The sequence below is a fragment of the Moschus berezovskii genome, chromosome 3, assembly GCF_049115385.1.
Source record: "Moschus berezovskii isolate FMDL1 chromosome 3, NW_MosBer_1.0, whole genome shotgun sequence".
Lineage (NCBI taxonomy): Eukaryota > Metazoa > Chordata > Mammalia > Artiodactyla > Moschidae > Moschus > Moschus berezovskii.
Genome location: NC_142462.1, coordinates 53,889,553 through 53,903,157, shown reverse-complemented (window position 1 = coordinate 53,903,157; position 13,605 = coordinate 53,889,553). Strand labels below are relative to the sequence as shown.

At 38.3% G+C, this 13,605-nt stretch overlaps 1 protein-coding gene across 1 annotated transcript in view; it reads right to left on the bottom strand.

Annotated features, from left to right (window-relative positions):
• LHFPL3 (LHFPL tetraspan subfamily member 3) overlaps positions 1–13,605 on the bottom strand; it is a 625,767-nt gene that overhangs the window by 165,003 nt on the left and 447,159 nt on the right. The window contains exon 2 of the mRNA XM_055420726.2: positions 4,817–5,053. Within this exon, the coding sequence (XP_055276701.1) occupies positions 4,817–5,053 (237 nt within the window). The remainder of the gene's footprint in view (positions 1–4,816; positions 5,054–13,605) is intronic.

The following is a 13,605-nucleotide window of genomic DNA, read 5'->3' as shown; positions in this document are numbered from 1 at the left end:
CTGCATTTTACGGACAAGGAAGCTGAATTCTGGGACTATTAAGATATGAACACAGGGCCCCTCAGGTACATCACATCAGCTCTTGGCAGTGAGTGTTCTATCCACAGACCACACTGCCACTCACAATGAGGTCGTGGCATGGCATGGTACCTTCAGTCAAAATTCTGAAGTGTTTCTCAATTAGTTATTTACATAAAATGAATTTAATGTAACTCCCCCTATTATAGCATTAAAAAGAGCTTAAACCACTTAATAAATGGTAGCTGAAGTCATCTCTTGATGGATAATGTTTTCTCATTTGCAGTTAAAGTGCTAGAAGACAAAGTGACTTTAAAACTGCTTGAGAGGCCCCAATTATCTGATAAGCAGTTCCAAAGACCATACACACAAATGCAGAAACAGTCCTCTTTATGACTGGTGTCTCACAAGGAAAGAGATATTTGTGGCAAAGGAGCTCTGGAAAATGTAATTATTTATCCTTTCACAATTACTGAAAGACATTGAAAATGAAGCTTTCATTTCAAATCCTTTTTATCTGGATGAAACTTTAATTTTACATAATTAAATTGACTTCACAGTTCAGTGTGTTAAAATATGCAATTAAGCAGCATATCGAGGTTAAATGCCTAGTGTTGTTGGCTCATTTAGAAATCACGCTGTCCAAATCCCAAACAAGAATGAGCACCTGCCTGTCTGCATCCATCCCCAGAGCCAGGGACAGCACTCAGCCAGCAGGGCTGGCTCCCCAGACTCAGGGACCACAGCTCTGTTTTCTTGCATATGCTAACTCTTGTATCCAGTGAGCTGGGTATTTTAAAGTTTTCACTCCTTTTTTTTCAGTGGAATCTTTTGTGGGGCATATAAAAATATTCCAGGAGTCTGACTGCCACAGATGATTAACTTTATCTCTTACAGAAGTTCCCTCTAAGATAACATTTGCATCATCAAAGCTGTTGCATTTGGTTTGGTGAAGGAACGTCATGACTCCATTCAAATTTTGACATTTCACAATTTATGATAAATTTCAGCTTAGAGCTCTTTCAAATTATGTTTACATTCTTTGAAGAGGAGGGCCTTATGAAATGCTGTGACAGGTGTGGTATGGGGACATGGAAATGGGATCGAGGTGAGGTCACTGGAAATCCATCTTAAGAGGCAGAGGGGGACGTGTTCATCTGAGCACCTCTCCCTCTTTTCTCTTTGAAAAGCACCTTCATGAAGATTAATTCATGATTCTGGAGCATCCAAGCCAACAATCAGAACTGAGCTTCCTTCCCTTCTCTGCCATAGTCTGTAAGAGTGACTCTTGCTTTGACCATTGGGGTGGCTGTTGGGAAGGACTCATAGATCTAAGCAGTATCTTATTATACTGAACCCATTTGCTAGCTTCTCTAGATACACAGGGCAAGCATGTTCTTATATTAGTTATAAAAAACAAATGAAGAAAAATGATAAGGCCTTTCAGGACAAACTTCTTTGAATTGGGGGGCATATGCCACAGTTGCAGGTTTATTCTTCCTATAATGGTCCCACTACTTGCTATAGAGTGTAGCTTGTTATGATGATTGGCAGGTCATAAAACTGGAAGACTGTAAAAGGTATTACAGTGCGTGTGGCGATATAACCTATACATGAACGTACAAAGGTTTTTTCTTCTGAGCCAAAGCTTCAATTACGGTACTGTCTGCTTCCATGATACTAGAAGGCATCATGTAGTTTATAAAATCTCCTAAAGCTCCATGAGCTAGATCTGCCTCTTGTTTTATTGCATTGCCTTGGAACCCAAAGGAGGCCTTAGCTATCGCAGGACATAATGCTAGTTTTATCAGAAAAAAATTTATCATGAGAAACAGTTTCAATAACGGAGAACTTATATTAATGTAGCCATGCAAATTGTAAAAGCCCCTATTTGTATATAACCAATTTCATAATTAAAAATTATTTTTATAGATCCTCATGGAAGTGAGATCTAACAGAAGGTAACATCAAGGTATTTGGTTTGGTTACTGCATGTACTTTAAAGCCATTAAACTACTGGTTAGTGAAACTATGTCTATACAAAAACATACAAACAAACCACTGATAGGCTTTCCTCAAACAACCTAAGTTTTTGCAAGTTTTAACACTGAACAAGTGTTTGAACAATAAAGGCTACTTTGTACAACTGTAAATCTATCATTTCTCAGAAACATTCAGGTGTGATTACATTTTATACCAGGCTTAGAAACCTTGCTCTGACTTTAAACAGACCTTATTGCTTAAGAAATGCCTGGGTAATAAAATTATTGACACATTCTCAGAGTTCTAGGAAAAGGAATTGCAATTGTGAAATAAAAATGCAGTAGAATTGAAGTATTTTATCAGTATGGCCTGATGTTTTCTGCTGCTTTACTAGATCTATCTGATGTGATATAGATGCACTGCTACAGAGTTTAGTTCTTCAGAACCAGATGGAAGAAACTATGGTCTACACCCATATATGATACACCCAAATGCAGAAGAAGATCAACACAAAAAATTATATACAGATAGTCCCTAAACCTTATATTGGTTTATTTTAATCTTCTTTCCCATTAAAGCTTTTACTAAGGTGCTTCCAATATATCGAGTTGAAAATAACACTTTTTTTTAATAAAGACCTAGATGGAAGGGATCAGACACCCACATTTAATTGAATCAACTGGAAGGAAAGATTCATCTTAAAAACTGTTTATTATTATTCTATAATCCTCCTGTTCCTTCCTGAGGTATGAATTCAGGAATTGTCAGATTCTCATAATATGAGATTATGAGTTAGAATTCTCAGTAGTCAAGTGAAAACTTTCCTGGTTTTGCTATTTTTTTTCCTTCTTGTTATATGTGGTCAAAGAGTACCTGGAAAGTTAAAGGTTCTTAATGTAACTTTGATTGTACAGTGAATAAATAGCATTCTGGGTGGAGGTCAGAAACAAGCATTTACAGAATGAAGTAGTATTTTTAAAAATTCATTCTCTAGGGAAAGTTATTCTAATATTAAGTTATCTTTACCAGGAAATTTGAAGTGACATTAACAGAACAAAGACCCATGTACATACAAGTCCCAAAGACAATAGCCAAGGGCACCAAATTAATAAGTACATGTGAAAGCACTTTAAATCTGCAACATGCTTTACAAGTGTAATTACCACCTTCACATGGTCCTTTTTATGTAGAATAGGCAACTTTGAGAGGGAAGCAGTTGTGTTTTTGGGAAGTTCAGCACTACTCCCTTATGAAAGGATTATTTTTGTGTTTAGAATATTTTTGATAGAACTGAGTAAACCATTATGTTTTCTGTCTATAAATGAGGGAGATAAAGGGCTCATGGGTGACTGCTGCTCTCCTGGACTTCTCTATTTATCTCTTTATAGTTCATGGTTTACAAGCATAAAGAGTGATGCTCTAAACATAAAGCTTACTACACTATCATTACATGTGACATTCATGTAGGTGCTAACGTATGCTTTTATTTGAGGCAGTAAAGAGTTTTGAAGTAAACACTACTTGAAATAAACTCAGTTTCATAATTCAAGGATGGATTTAGTTCTTAATTAGGGAAAAAAGCTAGAAGGCTGTACCACTTAATTGAAGGTGGCTCCAAAGTATTAAACATAATAATATAAACAGTTTAAGGACACTAAGACTTTAACAAAACACAGTAAAATTCTATCCCAAGAAATTGGTTTAGAAATCTGGAAAGAAAATTAAAAGATTCATCTTGAATAATGACTTGTTACCTCTTCCTGGGATACTGTAATATTCATGTATCATTCACTAATCAATGTCCTATTTGCCATCCTAGTGTGTGAGTTGTGTGTGTGTGTTTCAGAAGGCATTTTCTTTTTGAAAAGAAATTTGAGGACTTTCATTACCCAGATAACAGATTTAAAATTCAGCTAATTAAGCAAATACTTAAATAGCTTACTGTAACTATTTGGGGTATCTCTACCTCTTTTGGAGAGATTGAGTCTAAATTCAAATATAGTGAGTAGCTGAGTAAAGATGCTTAGAGATGATTCTCAAAGATTCCCCAGGCATTTATTTCACTTACTGTTTAGCCAAGTAGAGAATGCTCTCCTCTCTCTCTCTATATATATATATATACACATATAAATATATATGTTGTATCATAGCCATGAACTTAGAGAGGGAAGGAAAAAGAAACTGGAAAAAGTATTGAAATATAATGGACTCAGAGAGTCTCAGAAAGATAATTGCAAAAATATGCTATTTTAATTGTGCAAATGTCTTGAGTTATGCTTGAGAAAGTCTAAACTAGACACCATGAAAAGATGCAGCATCTGCTTGTGCCAAATTCCCATCATCCTTTCTCCAACCCTCCACCTCCTTGGTAAACCCTAAGGCTGTATTGTAGGGCAGAGGGAATTACATTCAATATCCTGTGATGAACCATAATGGAAAAGAATATGAAAAAGAATGTACACTTTGATGTACAGTAGAAATTAACATTATAAATCAACTATATTTCAATAAAATAGATTTTTAAAAACATGCACAGGGGATAAACATCAAGATCCTACTGTATAGCACAGGGAACTATATTCAGTATTTTATAATAAACCATAGTGGAAAGGGACATGAAAAAGAATGTAGATACATTATCTAACTGAATCACTTTGTTGTACAGTAGAAATTAAAATAACATCATAAATCAACTATACTTCAATTTTTTAAAGAAAACCAGCAAATTAGACCAAAAGGGGATGCTACCAGATGGGAAAGGTTGGAGAATGCCATTTTTGTGCTTTGGGGTAAGAGTTCCCCAAAGCAATCTTACCTTTGTTTTCTGCCTTCAGTTCCTCTGCCATCAAGCTGTCTTGTCGATTACCAAGCACGAATGCCAGAAACGAGAGGATGAGGGCATCCAAAATCCCAATGATAGCCAGGATGTAGGCCCAGCGGACTGAACAAGCCCCAAGAGTGTACTTGTCTGTCTTTTCTCCACACATCCGTTTTACTTCATCTGAATCCCAGCCATCAGGGAAAATCATACAGCCAAGCACAAGGCAGGCAGCTTAGAGAGAGGAAAAAAAGAGAAAAAGACTTAACATAAATTTCATTTTAGCAAATATTGCCACTGTGTGTCGAATCATTGTCCAAATTCTTGATGTAAAGAACAGCATGTCTTCCTGCTTCCAACCCCAAGTAGTTCTCCCCTCCCCACCAGTTGACTTCAAAGCAGCCCATCACTCTGCAATGAAAGGGGCTCTGGGGACACTCTTTACAGTAGGATAGATCATTAAAAGAGAGGTCAAAGTAGGCTGATCAATAAGAAAAAAACTAAAAAAAAAAAAGTTAAATCTTGGGGTGCATTTGTGAGAAGGCTTCCACTGCAAATAGGCCCACAAGCAATCCTAACACTGCAAGATGACAATTCAATTCTGGCTTTAAGGGCTATGACAGCAGTCAGATAAGGGATTAGGTATGGGATAACATGGAGATACAAGAGCATATATTGACTCTGAGTCACAGTAAAAAAAGTTTCATATTGTGACAAACATACATACACACACTATGAAGTTTCTTGAAACTATGCTTACCACATGCAATGCACTCTGATATTTTCTATTCTGTTCTCTCATTTTTTAAAAGGCTGAAAAATCATGGCAACACAGTGTGGCACTGCAGAGCTTTTATTTAATATGTAAATTGAGGAATTTAAGGAGAAGGCTTAATACTTGTTCTATTTCCCAAAAATCACCATGTGAAATATACAAATACTTTTTAATAAGAATATGTTGATTTGAAGGCTATCATTGCTACTCTCCTTACATTTAATCAAATTATTTGGGGGTAAGTGGTGACAGTGTTAGGTTATATTCTGAATAGGTGGTTCATCCATTAATTCATTCACTCATTAATTCAACAACCACTTACTGAGTGTCTCTGAAGGAGTACCAGACATAGTCCTTGGTGCTAGGGATACAGGGATCAAGAAGAGAGACATGGCTTATGCTGCCATAGACTTTATGTTTTGTCAGGGAAAGAGGACAAAAAAAATGAATAAGCATGCAAATAAAGTAATTTTAAGTTGTAATAAGTAATAGGTAGGAAAGAAACAAAGGGCTTAGAGAACAGAGAGTGGGACCTTCTTCAGAGAAGGTGAACAGGTAACGCCTCTTGAGGGGATGACATTTAAACTAAGGCTCCAAACAAGCAAGCCACGAGACATGTGAAATGGCAATAGCATGTGCAAAGGCCCTGAGGTTGAAAAGGTGTGTTTGAGAAGCTACCAGGAGATTAGTCATGGGGCTGGAAAAAGTGATCATGTTGAGGCATCCTTGCAGATTACCCATTTGCGGGGCATGTAACTAAAGAAAACTATGATGGCACAACCAAGTTAAGAGTTCTATGATTGTCAGAGGCAAACAATCCCTGAGATGGGCAAGAGGAAGTTGCATATAGCTCTTGCCTCACTGCTACTTACTGAACAAGCCAGAAGTAGACAACTACTTTCTTACTTCTTAACAGAAGCACAGGTCTACAAGGCAGGCCTGGAGAAGACAGATAGCAAGGTGGGTGACAATTAGGAAGATAGCCTGGGAGAACTCTGCTTTAGTGTTCCTTTTGATTTTTCAAAATGACAGTTCAAAACTTCAGGTCACACTTGGTTGCTCTTTTTTCTTTGCCCACATCCCAGATGTTAACATGCTTGCCTTATCTATCTGTGCAGTATCTCTATATACACACACCTACTTTAAGCCTTTGTTATCTATCAAGGGATCCCTAACTTCCCTCTGCCTTTCTGTTTGCCTTCACTCTATTTCAGATCAGACACTACTGCTCATACTCAAAATGTCATGCTGGTTCCCACTGGTACTGAAGAACACTTAAACACTCAGCCAGGTATTCAAGGCTCCATGGATCAGCCCCTACTTATGTTTCCAGTCCTCCTCCTCTTTATGCTCTCCACTTCACGTGGGTTGTAATATGCATGACTGCCTGTCTATGCACCAAGTATTTGGATCTCTGTTTTCTCTTTTGCCTAGAATATTTGCCACTATCCCTAAATATTCCACCCTTAAATATTTTTATTGTGGTAAAAGTCATATAATATAAAACATACTGCTGCTGCTGCTAAGTCGCTTCAGTCGTGTCCGACTCTGTGCGACCCCACAGATGGCAGCCCACCAGGCTCCCCCGTTCCTGGGATTTTCCAGGCAAGAGTACGGGAGTGGGGTGCCATCACCTTCTCTGATAAAATATACTACTATTTTAACAATTTTAAACTGTACAGTTCAGTGACACTAAGTACATTCACATCGTTGTGCAACTCTCACATCATCCCTCTCCTGTGTTTTTCACCTTCCTTAACTGAAACTCTGTCCCTGACCCCCTGGAATCTATCAATGTACTGTTTGGCCTAAGCATTTAACTACTCTAGGTAACTTGCACAAGTGGAATCAAACAGTACTTGTCTGCACCTAATGTATGTGCTGTGCTTAGTCACTCAGTCGTGTCTGACTCTTTGCGACCCCATGGACTACAGCCTGCCACGCCTTCTGTCCATGGGGATTCTCCAGGCAAGAATACTGGAGTGGGTTGCCATGCCCCCCTCCAGGGGATTTTCCCAACCCAGGGATCAAACCCAGGTCTCCCGCATTGCAGGCGTATTCCTTATTGTCTGAGCACCAGGGAAGCCCACACCTAATGTATACTGGAAAGCATTTTTAAGGTTAACTTTATGTTCTACAAACATATTGCACCTTCTCCTCCCCACCCTGCACTCAACAGCAGGCCCTCATCAGCCATCCACTTCATACACAGTAGTGAACACATGTCAACCCCAATCTCCCAGTCCATCCCACTCCCCTTTCCCCTTGGGGTCCATACGTTTGTTCTCTGTGTTTCTTTTTTTCTGCTTTGTATTAGGTTCACCTGCACCATTCTTCTAGATTCCACGTATATGTGTTAACATACAAATAGCTCATGCAGCTCAATATGAAAAAAAAATAAAAAAAAACAGGTTCAGTTCAGTTCAGTCGCTCAGTCGTGTCCAACTCTTTGCAACCCCATGAATCACAGCACTCCCCTCCCTGTCCATCACCAACTCCCAGAGTTCACTCAAACTCATGTCCATTGAGTCGGTGATGCCATCCAGCCATCTCATCCTCTGTCATCCCTTTCTGCTCCTGCCCCCAACCCCTCCCAGCATGAGAGTCTTTTCCAGTGAGTCAACTCGTTGCAGGAGGTGGCCAAAGTATTGCAGTTTCAGCTTCAACATCAGTCCTTCCAATGAACACCCAGGACTGATCTCCTTTAGAATGGACTGGTTGGATCTCCTTGCAGTAGAAGACCTAAATAGACTTTACTCCAAAGAGGAGAGACAGATGGCAAAAAGGCAAATGAAAAGATGTTCAACACCACTAATCATTAGAGAAAAGCAAATCAAAACTCAATGAAGGGACTTCCCTGATGGTCCAGTGGCTGGGACTGCTCACTCCCAATGCAAGGGGCCCAGGTTCCATTCCTGGTCAGGGATCTAGATCCCACATGTCGCAACTAAGACCCGGTGCAGCCAAAGTAAGTAAGTACTAAAAAAAAAACCTCACACTGATCAGAATGGCCATCATCAAAAATATATTTACAAACAATAAATACTGGAGAGGGTGTGGAGAAAAGAGAATGCTCTTACACTGTTGTTGGGAATGTAAAGTGATAGAGCCACTATGGAGGACAGTACAGAGATATCTTAAAAAAACTAAAAATAAAACTTCCATGAGATGGTCGGATGGTATCACCAACTCAATGGACATGAGTTTGAGCAAACTCTGGGAGATAGTGAAAGACAGGGATGCCTGGAGGGCTGCAATCCACAGGGCTGCAGAGTCGGACACAACTGAGCGACTGAACACAAATGACTTAGTAATTTCACTCAAATACTTTTAAATTAATTAATTTTTTTATCGGAGGATAATTGCTTTACAGAATTTTGCTGTTTTCTGTCAAACCTCAAAATTTCACTTAAATATTTAACACTCAGTCAAAAGCAACATTCTTCACAAAGCGAACCATCTCAAATTCTTCTTGATCTACACTGTTGCCCTTCTCTGAACTCACATAGCTGTTGACTGCACTGATCTTAAACATCTTGTTTTTTTTTTCTTTTTAACATGTTCTATAGCTATTTATTTACAAGCATTATCTCAATCACAGGCTATAAACTTTATAAGGAAAGACTCCTGGGTTAAATCACATTTATAGCACCTAAATCAGTACCTGTTCAGATTGGCATTAAAATACTTTTGACGGGGAAAGTGAATAAAGGAATAATCAAATTATAGCACCTAGACAGTATACTCTAAAATACAGTTTATAAAAGTCAATATCACAACTACCAAAGGTCACAAATCTCGTTAAATATGGATTCATATTTCAGTGACATTTAACAGAAACAATTTTGTTATAACTAGATAACAGATTACAAGTGCTTGGGAGATTAGAATAAAGTGAAGCTAATGATTTGAAAAATATTTCAAACTCCCATTCCTTCTGTAGTTTCTAGCATTTGGTACCAACATGCTCTCCAGGGCATTTCTAGTAGTAATCATTTTTGTATTTTAAAAATATGTGGTTTCCAGGAGTGAAAATTCATTTTATTTGCAAAGACCCAGATTTTTAAATACAAACTATACCTCAGAAAAACACCTCCAAGGAAGCTACATTACTTGGAATATCTTTTAAAATATCCTAATTGGTTTTTAACAATTTTTATTAATGAGAAAATTACTTTCTTATAAGAAAAAGAGGAAAATTTAAAAAAGTTAATGAATGGGAATCACTTGGAGAATGGTAAATTGTAGTTTTAGCTAAACTTAACAGACATGACCAAGTGACCCAGGCTCAGGAAGGGTATTGGATATTATAGGTCAATTTTGGTAGAATAGGATGTTTGTGGAATGCTGACATCAACAAAGATATCTTTTCTCAAGGTCTTTTTGCACTGAAGGTAGACTATCCTAAAAGTTTCCATTTCTGGAAACTCTGAATATCATACTGGGATAAAAAGAGCAGAGATAGAATTCACACTCTGAAGCTAAAACCACAGGAGAATATGAGTGGCAATTCATTATTCCCCATCTTCAAAGTATATGATTTTTTAAATCAAATTTTAAGTAAAGAACCTGGGAAAACAGAGGCTATATTATATACTGTTGTGCTTCATTTTATACAATTGCTATTCTCCTGAAAGTAACAAAAATACAATTTTTGAAATGCAGTTTTCATTTTCTATATAGTTCAAGTGAGTTGGCTATTCAGAGAAATCTTAAGATAAAACCTGGGCTGATAAGGTTGGGTTTTGGCCTCCCAGGGTCAGGGGAAAGGCTTAGGTCCCCCCAACCCACCCCAAGGTGTGTCCTTCAGGCCATGGGCACTAGAATGTGTACTGGATTCCCCAACCTTTTCTTGTTGGCTCTCTCTTAAAGTGAAAGGTCTTATCTTTTAAAAAATTTGTCTGGTTTGAAAATCTGAATGGTTATATAGTAGGATAATAAAACATGAAATTCAACTGCATTTAAAGCTTTTAAAACTCTGTAAGTGAAGTCTGTGATTAAAATCCAATTTCTACAGAAATAAATCCTATCTTTTTGAAGCTGTACTTCTACTTCAAATGGCCACTGCATAGCAAATTTTATCCACTGATGATGTATTATTAAATACACATTTTCTTCTCATCCTTTCTGAACTTCCCCAATTTGGCTGTTTTATTTTTGAAAGGTAAATCTCCCCCAAATTACAGTGTATTAAAGATTAATTTAAACCATTAAGATAGTTTAGGCTCTATTGGTTTCTTTAGAAAGGTATGGGTATCACATTCTGCATTGATGCTATTATAAATTCTGCTTCCTGGCATTCTATTAACCAGAACATTACCAACCTGCACAATTTGTAGAGCTGCTGGAAACTAACAGCTATTTTAAATCTTGACTAAGAAGTACCTACAAGATCCTAGGCTAATGTCTCAATAAACGAAAGATTAAATAACATTCCTCTTGGTTCTATAATTAATTATTTCTAATTCTTTACAAATCAATCATGTTGTATGATGTAGCACCATCATTACACTAAACGTTAGAGTATACATGGCACCAGAACATTTGATTAATTTGGACATGCTACTTCCTGACTGGGAGGGATAGTGGAGAATTAGTTCCAACTGGGCTGTTATCCAAAAACGGGTTTCTTATTAGGATGTCACCTAGGAAATGACTAAGTTACTTGCAGTTATATATTCCTTCATTTAGGCAGCAGGTTTTCTGGAAGTGTATCACAGAATATTCTTGAATGGTAAAGAGAAACAAGAGCTCACAAGCTGGAGGTGAGCAGAGAAGAATGATGAAAAGAAACCCATGTCCTTACTGAATGCTGCCATGACATCTTCAAATCTGGAATATACAATCAAGGCACCTTTGTGAAGGCAAGACTGTTGATTTTAATTTTAAGCATACTCCAAATAGTGAGGAAGCAGTCACATTCTAAAAGGAACCTCTGTGTAGAGGCTACTGCTGCCCACAATGGGGTCCTTCTGAAATTGTACATAAACAACTAGTGGTTCCCTAGAGCCACTAATTGCTCTGGCATTTTTCTTTGCCAAAGAGCTGAATGTAACCTCTGTGAAAGAAACAGCCTCAGAAAAATCCACAAATGTTTTTAATTAAGTCTTTCTCCAAAGGGAAATGAAGCAAGAGGGAAAAAGCAATAGAGGGGTCTATGATTTGGGTCACTTTGGCCTGCTGATATTGCTGGACCAACTATCCAATCAGGACTTTCAACGCTGCAAACCTGAGAATTGCTTATTTTTTGGACAGGAAGGGAAAGTCTAATTCATTCTTTTAAAAGTCTATGCACTGGTGCACAGAAAGAATGATAAATTGCCTCCTGTTGCTGAAGCACTCAAGGGGAACGCAGTGAAAAAAATGAACCTGCACTCACTTAACTCTATCAGTTACTGAGGCATAAAGTAATTGAAGAAACTGATGCCAGTGGAGCTGCCAGGCTGTGGAGGGGGGACTTTCACACAAGGACTGTTACTCTACACCCCTGCTAAAGGAGAGGCAAATCATTCCTACAGTTTCTTCATTAGCACATGGCCAACAGAACGGAACTACTGTATGAACTACAGTATTCATACATCTGAAAAAGGTACTGTATTTATACCTCAGTTTATCTCTGGAGAACTGAATTGCTAGACAATCCAGGACATGAAATACTGTGGTTTAGAGGCCAATGGAGAAAACAAAATTTTCTCCTGATCAGTTCTGGTTTTAAACCTACTATAATTTTGTGGCATTTAACTTTGGGTCATAACACAAAAAGATACAACATTCCCTAGAAAGGGGAGAAAGAGAAAATGTAAATAAACAATGGGCTCTCAAAAGAAGAGCATTAGAAAGTTGTGTGTGATGAAGAGAGGAGCTTCTCTATGCAGGTGATCAGCCCTAATTGCCAGAGTAAAGGGAGCCATCCATTCACCTGTACCTTGGGCTCAGTCACCTGTGGAACCTACACCATAGGGTGGAATCAGAAAGGGGAGAATCAGGAGTCCACCCACACCTTCACTGGGAGCTAAGGGGTGGAGAAACTACTTTTCTGGAATAGGATACCAGAAAAATAGGATACCAGACAAAAAAACATTTAACTAAAAGGCAGAGGCACCAGAGATCAAATTGCCAACATCTGCTGGATCATGGAGAAAGCAAGAGATTTCCAGAAGAGCATCTATTTCTGCTTCATTGATTATGCCAAAGCCTTTGACTGTGTGGATCACAATAAACCGTGGAACATTCTGAAAGAGATGGGAATCCCAGACCACCTGACCTGCCTCTTGAGAAACCTGTATGCAGGTCAGGAAGCAACAGTCAGAACTGTACATGGAACAACAGACTGGTTCCAAATAGGAAAAGGAGTGCGTCAAGGCTGTATATTGTCACCTTGCTTATTTAACTTATATGCAGAGTACATCATGAGGAACGCTGGGCTGGAAGAAGCACAAGCTGGAATCAAGATTGCTGGGAGAAATATCAATAATCTCAGATATGCTGGTGACACTACCCTTATGGCAGAAAGTGAAGAGGAACTCAAAAGCCTCTTGATGAAAGTGAAAGAGGAGAGTGAAAAGTTTGCCTTGAAGCTCAACATTCAGAAAACAAAGATCATGGCATCTGGTCCCATCACTTCATGGGAAATAGATGGAAAAACAGTGGAAACAGTGTCAGACTATTTTTTTGGGCTCCAAAATCACTGCGGATGCTGATTGCAGCCAGGAAATTAAAAGACGCTTACTCCTTGGAAGGAAGGTTATGACCAACCTTGATAATATATTAAAAAGCAGAGACATTACTTTGCCAACCAAGGTCCATCTAGTCAAGGCTATGGTTTTTCCCATGGTCATGTATGGATGTGAGAGTTGGACTGTGAAGAAAGCTGATCGCTGAAGAATTGATGCTTTTGAACTGTGGTGTTGGAGAAGACTCTTGAGAGTCCCTTGTACCGCAAGGAGATTCAACCAGTCCATTCTAAGGGAGATTGATCCTGGGTGTTCATTGGAAGGACTGATGCTAAAGC